The sequence below is a fragment of the Ciconia boyciana genome, chromosome 4 (assembly GCF_034638445.1).
Source record: "Ciconia boyciana chromosome 4, ASM3463844v1, whole genome shotgun sequence".
NCBI lineage: Eukaryota > Metazoa > Chordata > Aves > Ciconiiformes > Ciconiidae > Ciconia > Ciconia boyciana.
The window spans coordinates 14201474-14216290 of record NC_132937.1 but is presented as its reverse complement, the minus strand read 5'-3'; the positions used below and the strand labels follow the sequence as shown (position 1 = coordinate 14216290).

Genomic DNA, 14817 nt, shown 5'->3' with positions numbered 1-14817 from the left:
GTCCCAGGAGATCTTCTGCAAGCATGAAGTGGAAGTTAAGGGCTCTCTACACAACACATAGCAGCTCCCATTACAGCCCAGCAGGAAGGAGAGGTAGGAGGACCTGAGAAGTCCCACTCAGCTGCTCCAAAGCGGCTCCCCAGCAGTTTCTCTCATCCTGGATCAACCAGGAGGAGGAAGGACTCCAAGGGAGGTACCGTTGTGGCTGTGCTAATGCAACACTGCGCACTGGATCGATAGGCTTTTAGCAAGACAGCTGTATTGATTCCAGTGAGCTGGGTTGTCTGCCTTCCCTCCCTCTGCATCCTCCCTCAAAAAGCCTCATCCCCATCCTGCCAACAAGGTTATCCAGGAGGCCCCACCTCTGCACTTGGAAAAGTCATCTCCTGAACTGTAACACCCCACTGAAGCTCTCCCATGCTTTTACCCCTCATTTCCTCCGACTGCTCCTATGTTACTCCGTTAACACATCTTCTGGTAGCCATGCACAGAGAGTGCATCAACACCCAACTGCTCGGGGCAGGGCAACCCTCCGTAGCAGGTTGTCTTCTCTCCACCACACTCCGAGAGGCCTCTACCATATATGAGCTATAAGTGCCCAGCAGAGCTACAGGCCACAGGGCCAAATGCCCACATCTGCACAGAGGTGATGTGCAAGCGAGCACCGGGACCTTCTTTAATGCTTTCCAAGAGCAGGCTAGAGAACAACACATCTCCTTCATCTTGGGGACTTCCATCAGCAACTCACACCCTCAGGCTCAGCATCTAAAGGTTGTTGGGGTTTTTTTAAATCCTTCTTTGCTCTTTTTCTTATATACTCAAAGTCACAGGAAACATTTTCTTGCTACTTCAAAGCCCAGAGCCAGCACAGAGGTCCCATGCAGAAGATGACCCAGCAGGACGGTCCTAAATTTCACTGCAACGCCAGCACTCAGCCCCACAGATGACCCATAGGGGTTCAAGGCACCAGTGGCCCTACCACACCAGCTGTGTCCCTAAAGTGTCCCCGCAAGGCAGACAGACACCAGCAGAAGGGCCAGCGCTGAAGCACCAGCTCTCATCAAGAATCTTTGTTGTTATTAAAAATAAATTAAAAATTAAATGACATGCACAGATTGTCACCAAATCCCCATTGCTTCCCAAGTGCCTCATCAAAAAGTCCCTATACAGCAATGGGATCACAAGCAATACCCCAGCAAGCATCTTATACCCATTCAACAGATGAACAGGAGTATAAACCTAATCAAGTTAGCATAAAAATACAACACAGATTAATTACCTGATCATCAAGTTAAGAATCAATTAACCTGGTTGTTATAACCAGCCCATAGATATGGATAACACAGTGCTTGCAACCAGCCTCCCTCCTCCCCAGGGTTGCTCACTATTGCATCCATGCACTCGCCCGATGAGATGCTGCAGTCAGCACATCGGAATAATTTAGCCATGGCTTTCCTTGTGCTTCCCTTCAGATTTTCCAAGGAAAAAAGGTTTTCCAAACCTGAGATTTCACTTTTTAAGTGCTCCTGAGGAGGATGGAGGTCAGCCTGCTCACGGACAGCCCTGCTCAATCCAGTGGGGCTTCTTAAATTCACATAAGTTCAAAGGAGGAGCCACCAGATTCACACTTCATCCTGCATCCGTTTGATATCGACGGCCAAAAAAATAAGCGGCAGCCCCCAATATTACATAAAAGCTGTCTGCAAAATGAGTTACAGAAGCAGAAATCTTCAAAGTTAAGCCTGGGAGACTGGCACAGAGACAAAAAGTGGTTCCTTGAGAGGGCTGGTGCCAATCTGGCAGCATCTGCACACTGACCATGGTCACGGGAAGAATTAAAAACACTAAAATTCTCATTATTACAGTAGATGATGCTGGCACTTTACAGTCTTTCAGCAAAAACCATTCTGAAGCCAAGCACTTTTCTTGATGAGCCCCTACCTAGCATTATTGATGGCTTTTACTAAGCCTATTCCCTGGATCCTGGCTGCCTGCAGCACTCCTGGGTAGCCTCGGCAAGATGCTGAGTGCGGGGAGAGGTCTCTCTCCCTATCAGTTATCGCTCCATACCAGGCGGATCTCCCGCTGTGTGCGAGGAGCTCTTTCATCAGGCCAAGTTAATCAGCAAAGACCTCTCCAGGCACAAACCTCTCGCCGGGAAGGGGGCAGAAACCCCCAAACCACGCAGGGTGCATCCCCAGCCCGCTTTGGCCAAGGAGTGGGAATACTCAGGCAGGGTGCAAGGTATCCCACAGCCACAAAATAATAAAAAGAAAAAAAAGCAATATCTTGTCTCGACCCCAGGCTTTGCTTAAAGATCAGCACCTGAGCTTCCCATTGTCACAACGGCCGCTTTTTAGGAGCAAATCTGGGTTTCTCTCTGGGAAGCAATGGGGAGGGTGGCTGGCTAACACCCCGCTGGCACACTGAGTGCCAGCCCAGCGGTGCATAGCACCCTGCAAGGCCATCAGCCATGTTACCTTCCCTGGCTGCCATGAGGAAGCAGGTGCGCTTGGTCATACCCCTGCCGAGGGATTATATTTGGGACTTGCAGAAAGAAAAGGAAACTGCAAACTGGGCACCTTAGGAGCATTTCAGTTAGTTACAACAGTTGTAAGGACTGTTTTTTTCCTCTCCCTCCGCCCTGGTGTTTTAGGAATACAAGGAAAAAAAATTATTCTATGAGGATTTTGGGAAGCTGAGCATGTTTTAGCTGCATGTTCGCCCACTCAGGTGACAGACCCCACGAAGGACGAGGCCAACGCCGCCACAACCCCGACCCACGGGCGAAGTTCACCCTTCCCTGCAGAAAACCAGCCACGTCGTTCACCCGGGCGGGTGAAATCCCAGGAGGGGTCGCTCACCCCTGGGGGAGACCTGACCCGGCTCCCAGAACAGGCCGGTACCCGCAGGGGAGGCGATGCGCGAGCGGTGGGCCCCCTCCACTCCCCGGGCACCTGCAGGCGCCGTCCTGGAGGATGTAGGGAAAGTTGCGGATCCCCTCCACGAACTAGGAAACAACCCCCCCACGCTGCCGTCCCGCTCACCTTGGTGTAGAGCTCCGCGGCGGACATGGCCGGGGCGGGCGGCGCTAGGCGCGGGGCATGGGACCGGCAGGCTGCGAGGAGCAGCAGCACCGAACAGACAGGCTGACCAACCTTTACACCCGTCGCCACCAGCCGGGGCGCGGGGAAGGATAGGGAGCGGGGGGAGGGGGGGGGGGGGGGGGGGGGGGGGGGGGGAGGGGGAGGGGGGGGGGAGGGGGGGGGGGGGGGGGGGGGGGGGGGGGGGGGGGGGGGGGGGGGAGGGGAGGGGGGGGGGGGGGGAGGGGGAAGGAGAGGGGAGGGGGGGGGGGGGGGGAGGAGGAGGGGGAGGGGAGGGAGGAGGAGGAGGAGGAGGGGGGAGGGGGGGGAGGCGGAGGCGGCAGTGCTGCTCACGCCTCCGCCGCGCCCCGCTCAGGTATGGGGCGGGGCTGGGCTGGGCTGGGCGGGGCTGGGCTGGGCTCGCCCCGCCCCGCCCCGCCCCGCCCTGCCCGCGCCGCCGTCCGCCGAGCGCCCTTCCAGCCCCTTTCCCTGCCGGGCTCAGGCGGGGGTAGCGCGCTTTGTCTCATTGCCTGCGTCAGTTTTTATTATTTTTTTTTTAAAGCCCTTTTTTATACATATTTTTCCTTCCCCTCCCCGGTCCCGGCCGCTTCCCCGGGGGTCCCCAGGAGCCCGCCCGGCTCCTGTCCCCAGCTCCGGGCAGGGTCCTCCCGGCAGCGGGGCGAAGCCAGCGGCGGGAGGGAGCCGCCTCGCTTCCTTCACTCGAGGCGCTGAAACACATCGTATTTGTTGTTGGGTTTGGGTTTTTTTTCCTTTTATTCTCTGCCACAGTTGTTTACTCCGTAAGTGGGGATCCCTCCTCCCGTGGTTTCGGGCTGTGCCGCTCACAGGGCACCCACAGCCTTTCTTTAAAGCAATCGCTGGTGGCATCTCACCCTCTGCTCCTCGTCCCTTGGGGGGTGAAATTCCCCCTTTGGCATCTTTTCCCTTAGCCACCCCAGAGCCTGGTAGGGAGCAGCACCGATTTGGTGGGAGGACAGCCAGCATCGCAGATATCTCTCTTTTCCAGCTCTGATGTCCTTGGTGAATCCAAATAAATTGCAGGTGGCTCTGGGGGAAGTTTGGGAAGGAGCAAAGAAGGGGAGAAAAACCTGCACCCTGTCTAGAAATTACCCTGGGTAACACATTTGACAGCATAATCTCTGCAAAGCCTTTGTTGGGCAAATAAAACTTGCTCCTCTCCTTTTATTAAATCAATTGTAGAAACAAAATGTGAAGTACTGGTGCAATCGGGAGCAAAGGTTTCAGTGAAGCCTGGGTAGCAGTGATAGCCCAGAGGCAAAGCACAGCCGTTCCCGTGAAATACCAGCTGGTGCCGTGTGTGATTTTTCCATCAAATTTATCATAATCTAAAACTTTAATTAAAGTTAGAAAATAAAAACCCCAAAATACATACAAAATCCCTGAAGTGTGTCCCAAGTGCTGAGTTGCTGGAAATAGTCTCCTTCATGAGACAGAAGCATCTTTCAATTTGGGAATCAAAACTTGTGTTGATCATAATATTTAACAAGCACTGGCTCTTAAATAGCATTTTATGGTACCACCTCTTGCACTCACATAGAAGGCACTTAGAGGTGAAAATGAACCAAATACCAAGGTTTTTTCCCCTCTAAGCAGAGCCAGTGGCTTCCTTGCAAGTACAGGATGGGTGTTGGAGATGTGTGTGCTCCCCCAGATGCTCACAGGTCCCAGCCTTGTTGCAATGACACATGGAGACCCCAGAGACAGATGGATGGATGGATGGATGATGGCATGGAGCGGCGAGGGGCTCTGGAGGGCAAGGCGAGGTGGGCAGGGTGCTGGGGCTGGCACTGGAGGTTAGGAGCGGAGTTATCTGCTCTGCAACAGGCACCCCATCATTCCACATCAGCTTTGGGGTTTTATTTAGGTAGAGGAGTGAAGGCGAGTTTGCTGTTGAATTCAGACAGGCAAGAGAAACCAGTGTTTCTGCAGTGAAATCCCCTGACCCCCAAACTACAGTTACAGTGTTGAATTTCAATGCATGAGCAGTACCTTAACACCGATAACCCCATCCTGAAATCCTCCACAGAAATACTTTGGAGCAGGATCTACTGCTGAGAACACAGGTGGCCGGGGTAAAATGAGAGCTGAGTCAACCTTATTCCTCAAAATTAGGGGCAATATCTGCACAGTTCAAAGTACCACGTGACACAGTAGCAGGTAATGCAAAAATATGGAGCATCAATTCTGACAGCTCCAAATATCATCAGGACAGAGCTGACTGTTGCTAAATACAACCCCAGGTCCTGAATTTTTGCATGCAGAGTTGTCCCAAAGACCTCAAAGCTGGACTTCCCTCCTCCTGGGCTGTGCAGAAGTCACCACGTGCTACGTCTGGGCACGATCCTCGGGTCTGGCTGGGGCTACGGTGTCACCATACCCTGGGCATAGTTGCACTGGCTGTTTCTGCAGGTGTTCCTACCTGTGCTAAAGTAATAAAAAAATAATCAAGGTGTTAAAGCAATGAATAATTAACAGAGAAGGATTTTCCTGCAAATAAAACTGATTCCGTCTAAAGCTGGATGTAGCTTTGCAGTGAGCCTCCAGCCCCGAAGGTGCTCCCACAGCCCTGGGAGCCTGCAGCCTGGCCCCGGGGAGCAGGGACCAAGCCAGCACCGTGCCACAGGGCACTGGGAATCGCTCCCCAGCTCAACGCCTCATGCGTGGCCAAAAGCATCACTGTGGAAAGTCCTAGGGTCAGTACAAAAGCCCTTATGAGCAGACGGGTAGGTGCAGAAAAGTCTTAGAGCCTTGGCAAGTGCCGGGGGTTCAAACCTTGGAGTGGATCTGGGAAGACGTGATGGGGGACAGCCATTCCTGGCTCTGCCACAAGCAAGCTACCAACACACTCCACGCCTCTGCTCTTCCTACATTGTGAAAATTATAATAACAAATACAGGAAAGTATCTTTTGCAAAGCTCTAGCACCTGTATAAATGAAGAGGCTGTAACTTCCCGGTTTTTAAATGCCAGTGGTTTCATCTTTGGGTTGCTCACACCACTGGTGCAGGGAGAGGTCACCCAGCCATGGACCAGGCTACTTCGCTTATCAGTGGTGTCCCTGCACTCTTGGTTTAATAGATGGTTTGGCTCCAGGATCCCTCAAACACTCAGGGGAGATACAACGATTAAGGAAACTCTTCAGTCTTGACACAGAAAATCATTCTTAGGGGCAGCGAGAGGATGCTTTTAGAGTCTGCTGATCCACCCAGCCGCTCAGCAGCCTGGTATGAGCCTTATCCCTTCTAGACCAACCTGAAGTCTACAAAGCACTCAGCAGCAAAGGGGTCAGCCCCAGCAACATGTTCATCAATGACAAGTTTTCTCTCAGAAGAGTTTGGTTGCCTGTTATCCCATGGGAATTAATTTCTGCTGAAGGCAAACCTCTTCCAGTCTGATCTTTTATTTTTGTGCAGACTTCACATTCATTGTGGAGGAATTTTGCCTCCAGGAGCAGGAGCTCAGACACTTTATAAATGCTTGATAGCTCTGACCACCTCTTCTGAGTTATTATTTTATTAAAAAAAGATTTATTATGGTTCTGGATGGCTCAAATTCACTGAGCTCACCAATGTGGTATTTTTTGTCTCTCATATCGGGTGTACCCAACAACAGTGTCACAGCCTTTAATAATACACTTTAATTAATCCTGGAATTCTGAATGTGCTATTATGTTCATTTTCAAAGAGGGGTCACAGTAGTAAAGAAAAATCTACATTGCTTGTGCAGGGAGCACCAAGAGTCTGTGGCAGACCAGGAAATTAATCTCTTAATTATTCTGCCAATTTGACCCAGGGGTGAGAGCAGAGACCTATGACTACCTGAGCTCTCTGGACTGATGAAACTATTTCCATTATCTGGGATGGCCTTTCCCACCTGCAAAATAGGAGGAGCGGCTCTGAAATCCTCTGTATGGCTTTGGAGACGGCTGCTGAAAAGCACTGTGTAAGGGCTAGATGAAGGGAATGAGACACGGACTCCGGTGCTGGTGGTAAATCGAAGACCCTTTATTGAACTATTACCTGGCTTATATACTTTCTAATTGTTTGTACATGCGCTACTGAAAGAACTCTTATTGGTTTATATGTCTTGTTCACGCGTCCTTCATGCGTTCCTTCAACTAATACGATTGGCTATCTTTTTGCAACTTTGCAGCTCCTTTCTTCACAACAAAAAATCACGCGCTCGCCTATCTCTCTCCAATCCCGTCCACTCCTGCTCCTGACACACAGCCTCCTTCCCATAACCCAGACCCTCAGTACTTCAATCTTGTTAACCCTTTCACTCCTGCTATGCCTAATTCCTCCTCAATTCCCCCTTTTTGTTTTTCAACAACATATATTTTTTGCACCATTTTCTGCAGCATTCCTTGGACACGTGACAATAAACAGGGTAAAAGCAGCAAGATACATAAAAATATACCGATAACCAATAACCCAGTTTTTAATAATGATTTAAGCCACCTACTTATCTCAATCCGCAAAGCAGGAGCTAACATTACTGGTGGTAGAATTACATTTATCTGCAGTTAGCACTCCACTTGCTTCTTTTTGTATTAACCCTACCTCATCTATAGGCAATCCTACAAGACATGTATGGAATGGTTGTTCCGGTTGTTCCCTAGATACACAAAAAGCAGTTTGATTCAGCGTTCGCGCTAAAGACACCCATTCTATCAAAAGCAAAGGATCATTATTGGTTGCTCTGTAACTTTTATCACGCAGCATTTCATTGGTTTATAGTTATCTTGTTGTTCCTTCTTTTGCATTCTTTTGTTCTCTTTTTTCCTCTTGGTCCCTCGCCCACAACCTTAGTTCAGAGACGTGTTTATTAAGTCAAAGTCATCGGCATACTGATCTCCTATATTTCCCCTTTTTTTCTGTTTCTATGAGCCAGACTGCATCGATTTACTTATCATTTTTTGCAAGCATTGCAACAATTTTTTTTTTTTTTTTTTTTTTGGTGTTAGCAAGGTAAGGCATCCTAGGGTACAAAGCCCTCCAGATATATGAGAAGGGATACCTTTCCATGCTCTATCGCCACAAATCAAAAAAATTCCTGCCCTATCCTGTTGGCGAGCGTTACCCATATGTTGTTTCGGGGTTGGATGGAGACCCATGGCTCACTGAGTCCGATGATGATACTTCTAACCAAGGTCAAACTCCCCGTGCTGGTACCCATCGGGGCCCTTGACCCGATAGGTACACAAGCGTGTACCGGAGACACAAGCGTATCCTCAACCCCAGGTTATTAATTGATACGGTCCCTCCCAGCACCCTGTATTTAGATTTTTCATCATCACCATTGCTTTTTCCCGCGATATTGGTGTTAACCCTGATTCCATTGCCTTATAATGCTTAACTATAGGTGGAATATCTTCATGTTGAAAAGGTAACGATAGATGGTTCATTACATACAGAGCTTTCCCCAACCTGTTTTGCGGCAATTCCTGAGCTTCCTCCTTTTTTTGTTTTTGTAAAAGAGTTTTCAAGGTGCGGTGTGTGCGCTCTATAATAGCTTGTCCTGTGGGGGAATGGGGTATGCCTGTCTTATGGTTGATGCCCCATGTGTGGAAAAACCTGCGCGTCACGTGACTAACATATGCAGGGCCATTGTCTGTTTTTATCTCCCTCGGAATACCAAGTGCTGCAAAAGCAGCATGGAAGTGGCCTTGGACATGTCGACTGTTTTCGCCCGTCATTGCAGTAGCCCATACCGCATGGGAGTAGGTATCGATGGACACGTGAACATATTTATGTCGACCAAACTCAGGTATATGTGTCACATCAGTCTGCTAGAGTTGAAGAGAAAAAAAACCTCTAGGGTTTGTCATAAAAGATGGTCCAGATGGTTGTTGTTGACAGTCTGGGCACATTTGAACTATGAGTTTTGCATTCCCCACAGATATCGCAAATTGCTTTGCTAAAACTTTGGCAGATTGGTGGAAAAATTGGTGTGACAACTGAGCTTGGGTAAGTGTGTGTGGTACAGGAGTGTGTAATGCCATATTTGTTAGGTAGTCAGCTCGTGCATTTCCTTCTGTCAAAAACCCTGGTAAGTTTGTGTGGCTTCTAATGTGAATCACAGAATAGGGATGTCTTCTCTGCTCTATTAAAAATAATAATTCCTTAAATTTCAAAAACAGAGCTTCTTTTGGTATATGTTTTAACTGCGCTCTTTCAATGCGCTGGACTACCCCTACAGCATACTGCGAGTCTGATACAATATTTAAAGGAGTCAAAGGCCATTTTTTAAAGGCCATAGTAATGGCGTGCAACTCAACTAACTGAGGTGAACCCTCAATTCGTTCTATTTGATGTTGCCATTGACCTTTTTCTTTCCATGTAATTACCGCTTTTCCTGTCTTCCCTGACCCATCAGTAAATACTGTGGTGCCCGTAACGGGTTGCCACTGATATAGTGGCCTATTTTCGATTTTTACATTATTATAAAAGGTAAACATTTTATGAGGGGGGTGATGAGTATCCATTTGCCCATCAAACCCTGCTAAAGCCATTTGAAGTTCCAGGCTATTTTGCAAACACCAATTTAGGTAATTTTTTACAACCAGAAGGACAATAAGTCCAGGTTCTTCCCCAGTCATTTCGACAATTCGTTCTCTGCCTCTTTTGATTAGGGCAGCAAACAGCTCAATGCGAGTAACAAGAGTCTTTGTAGGTTGATATGGCAAAAACACCCATTCTAACACTATAAGGGGGTCTCTTTCCTGGGTCTCCCATTGTCCAATAATTGCTAAAGGTTGTTGTTCATGATTACAAATGTATAACTGCATGGGTAGATTTTCAACTCGTCGGTGACATTGCTGCAGGGAGAGTCTTTCATTCACTGTTCTCAGTGCATCTTTCGCCGCTGTGGTCCATTGTCGTGGAGCATTAAGATCAGTGTCCCCTTTTAATAACTCAAACAATGGTGCTAATGTTTCATTGTCTATACCACATTGTGTTCGAATCCAATTTATATTGCCCAATAGTTTTTGTACGTCATTCAATGTTTTGATGTCTGTAGAGATGGCCACATTCTGAGGTTGAATGGTTTGTTGTAATATTTTCCACCCAAGATATTTCCAGGGTGCCTCCATTTGGATCTTTTTGGGCGCAATCTGGAGGCCTTGGTTTTGCAACGCGCTCCTCAAAACAGGTAACGCCTCTTGCACTTGGTTGTGCGTAGGGCTAGCAAGCAAAATATCATCCATATAATGATAAATATACATTCCTGGAAATCTGAGTCGCACAGGGTGTATGGCTTCGGCCACATATGCCTGACAGATTGTTGGAGAATTTTTCATACCTTGAGGTAGAACAGTCCAATGATACCTATCCATTGGTTCGCCTCGATTTACTTTAGGCACTGAAAATGCAAAACGAGGTGCATCTGCAGGGTGCAAGGGGATTGTAAAAAAGCAGTCTTTCAGACTATTCTATAACTACTTTTTATTAGACTAATAGACTAATACTTTTTATTAGACTAATAGACTATTCTATAACTACTTTTTATTCTATAACTACTTTTCAGACTATTCTATAACTACTTTCAGTCTATTCTATAACTACTATGTCCCAATTTCGGGGTATCATGGTTGGTTAAGGTAATCCGGGCTGGAGTGACCCCATTTCTTCCATTACTTCGTTTATTTGTCTCAAATCATGCAACAGTCACCATTTTCCGCTTTTCTTTTTGATAACAAATACCGGAGAATTCCGGGGACTGGTCGTAGGTGTGATGTGCCCCTGTTGGAGTTGCTCTGCGACTAACTCTTGAAGTGCAGCGACCTTTTCTCTAGGGAGGGGCCATTGATCTACCCAAACAGGCGTCTCCTTTTTCCAGGTTAGTTTCATTGTCGGTCGCTCATCAATGGCCGCTACCGAAAATTTTCGGGGCAATTCAGGGTAAAGCGACGTCTGTGGCGTTGTTGTCGCTGCAGCCGGTGTCGAACTTCCGGCCATCATTGCCTTTGGGCGGAAGTCCGGCGTGGACCGCCCTTCCGGCCCGAGGGGCGGCGGAACTTGTGTCATCGCGCGTCCCTGCCCCGCACTCCGCTTCCCGTTTCCCTGCCGCGTTGGCAGAGGTTGTCCTTCCGCATTGTATTTTGAACGACAGTGGTTGGCCCATTGCCATCCCCCGAAAGCCTGTTCTGCTATTGGCGTGGGTTGTGCTTCTGATGCATGTATCGGACGCGCGGGGGGGGGGGGGGGGTAGCTCCCCCAAGTCTATAAAACGTCTTTTTCCTGGGGCTTGCTCGCGATCTGTTCACTATCCCCTGCTTGTGCCGCCTGAGCGACTGCATTCCGCACTTTCTTTTCTGCTTGCCATGATCGCAGGGTCTCGGTTACTAAACGCCACGTAGTCATAACTTCAGCGGCGGTGGTGTCCCCCCTGGACGCTGCCTCCCAAAACTTCTCCTCCGCCTGTTCCCACGTTTTCGCGTCAAACACCGCAGATACTGTAGAGGGAGCCCCTTGCTTTTGCAAAAACTTCAATAATAACTTTATCTTATAGGGGTCGTACTTCACCCCTCTTTTTATTAGGAGCTGCATTAATAGCTTAAGTATGGCCTCTTCCTCGGCTGATATATTAGCTCCCATGGTCACTGCCCAGCCGCTCACCTGTTTCTTAAGGTGATGTCCCGGGATTAAAGCCGCAGTCCTGCCGCCGGCTTGATTCGTTCAGCTGGGGTTCCCTCCGGACGCTACTTGCAGCGCTGCTACCTCCGAATGTCGGGGTCACCATTTGAAGGGAATGAGACACGGACTCCGGTGCTGGTGGTAAATCGAAGACCCTTTATTGAACTATTACCTGGCTTATATACTTTCTAATTGTTTGTACATGCGCTACTGAAAGAACTCTTATTGGTTTATATGTCTTGTTCACGCGTCCTTCATGCGTTCCTTCAACTAATACGATTGGCTATCTTTTTGCAACTTTGCAGCTCCTTTCTTCACAACAAAAAATCACGCGCTCGCCTATCTCTCTCCAATCCCGTCCACTCCTGCTCCTGACACACAGCCTCCTTCCCATAACCCAGACCCTCAGTACTTCAATCTTGTTAACCCTTTCACTCCTGCTATGCCTAATTCCTCCTCAGCTAGACATCCTGACTAACAACCCACCTCTCCCGGTTTGCAACGTTTTCACATTTATGAACGTTTCTTTTCTCAATGTCTGTAGGAGACAGACCCTGTTTGGATTCAAGTGATTTAAGGAGCAAGACATGAAGAAGCTCTGCTCTGTCTAGTCACCTGTCTGGATGGTAACAGCTGGTGAACTTGTCCCTCTTCCATCTGCTGTCTCAGGAAGCTGCTCTCAGAGAAGTTTTGTCTGTAAGCAAGGATAAAACCCCACCACACTCCTTTGCCCCTCAGCAGGGCAACATCTTAGGGCCAGGTTCTTCCACCATTTACACCCATAATTAGCTGTGTTGCTCTCGCTAAGATTACTGATACTGTTTCAGATTAATACATCTCTACCTGGCCTTTTGCAAACAGCTGTATGGCTTTCCCCACAGACAAAAAGTGTTTGTCAACTTGGTGTCTGCTTTAAACCAGGAAGATGAGGCAACTGTGCGCGCAGTTTATTCCTGATTCATTCTAAGAGGCCTGGGAGCTGGGACTCCTGGGCTCTGATCCCAGCCATTTATCAGCTTCTCTGTGCATCCATTCATGCTCCCACACAACAAAAAACACAAGAGTCCTGGTACTCGCCAACAGGGAGCCAGACACTGAAAGGGGAAGGTAGGGAGGAGGAAGAAGGTAGAGGAAGTGCTTAGTGAGGGATGGAAGTTGGAGAGGAAAAGGGTGGAAAAGCAGGGGCTGGAGAAAAGATGGTAGAAGCTGAAAAGCTGAAGGAGGAGAGAGAAACATCTGCAGATAAGCAGCAGCAAAGGCTCAAATGGAAAAGTGTGAGAAAGAAGATAAAACATTTCTGAATGCCACAAAGTCTACGAGCAAGAAAGGATATGAGGTTATAAATGGATTCTTCACTTCCCTCCTCTTAAAAGCACAGAGGAAAAACTAATGAAATACATACCAGGGACCTGGGCCAGGGCAATGCCATGGGGAGAAGCTGGATTGCTCCCACCTGTCCTTGTGTCACCCACTGCTCCTCCTGCATAAAGGGCAATCTGACCATTAACATGGGGGGGCTGAGAGAGCATTGAGGAGGTGTCCTTTCTCCCCACTGCCAAAACCCTTTCAAGACCTTCCTGTTGACATCTGGCCATTTTTTTGTACTGTTCCATCTTAAAATATTGTTGGCGCTCCACCCCCCCCCCCCCCCATTCTGTGTGTTCAGACTATGGCATTGGTGGCAATCCAAGGCAGTCCAAAGAGGCAGAGTTGCCGTCAAAATGATAAATAATAACCCTTTTGCAAAAAAAGGATTACTTCAGTCCTGCACAATTAAATCTGTCCAAGCAGAGGTCTCACAGACTAGCTTTGGGACTCTGATATTCCACAGATCATTCAATAGCTATCAGAACATATGCAAAGCAATATCAGGTCTTTACTGTCTAGCCCATAGTAAAATAGATTCATAGTTTTATATTTAACAAGGAAAATGAAGATGAGTCACCAAGTACTTTTTGTCTAAATACAAAAAAGGTTTTGCAAATATTTGCAGTTTGAAAGGCATTTTAATAAAAGTTTGCTGAAACACTTCTACAAAGTTTTCTTTGTGCAGATTTTAAAGAATGCCTGCATATCATTCATGTCATAATAATACATTACTATACTGCAGAGAACATACAGTATTCTTGTATTAAAATGTCAAACACTTTGATTTGGATCAGTCATTTTGTCAAAGAAAATCCAATAGGGAAAAAATAACCTTTAAAATACCATGTTTCTTGTATTTGTGTTGCAGAATGAGTGAGAGTGCACTTCACTCGCAAGAGAGAAGCAAAAATATAGTTTATTGATATAGAATAGGGAGTTAACAAAGTTCAATACAACAGTGGTTTAACAAGATTCAATGGCAAGGTACACTTGATTATTTACTGCATAGAGGACAGGGTCAGACAAAAACTGTCAGGGAGACCCTCCCGTTGAGTCATAAGGTTCAGAAAGGACCCCCTTGCTTTCTAAACTCCTTCTCAGAGAGGAGTCTAGGTGTGGCTAGATCCAGTCCTAGTCCCAGACTTGGTCAACAGTTTATGTCTAAGGGATTATATATGCGCAATCAATCCTTTATATCACTTAGCTAAGGTTTCAAGGTTTAGCATGCTATTAGTCACTTACCGAGGATCTGTTGCAGCAAGGAATCTCTCAGCCTTGAGGAGTAATGTTGAGAGGTGTCCCTACTCAAGGGGACATGCAGTCCTGACATGCAGCCTGCTGCTGTGCAGAAGAGCTCAAAGGGCTCTTGGGCTGCTCACTATTTATGGGGGTAAGATGATTGACCCATAGTCATATTTGCATACCGACCACAGATTTTAGTTTCTTCGCTGTGGTTAGGTGGGTGCATTGCACAATAGCCCTTGGCTATTGTGTTATTATCTGTCTCCCCCGAATCCACTTTGAGTGGGATGCAGCCATCATGACCAGATGCATCCATTACTGTCTACAGTCACTGGTAGTTATCACCTGAGCAGGGTTACAGGAGATAAAGGTTGGGGGCGGGGAAAGCACACTGTCACAATTTGCCAGTTAAATATTTTGAGCATCACAGCAGAGAGGGGTCCA

At 47.9% G+C, this 14817-nt stretch overlaps 1 protein-coding gene across 1 annotated transcript in view; it reads right to left on the bottom strand.

Moving 5' to 3' along the window:
- MYO5B (myosin VB) overlaps positions 1–3074 on the bottom strand; it is a 125842-nt gene extending 122768 nt beyond the window's left edge. Inside the window, 1 exon segment of the mRNA XM_072859633.1 lies at positions 3048–3074. Within this exon segment, the coding sequence (XP_072715734.1) occupies positions 3048–3074 (27 nt within the window).
- Positions 3075–14817: the final 11743 nt, after the last annotated feature.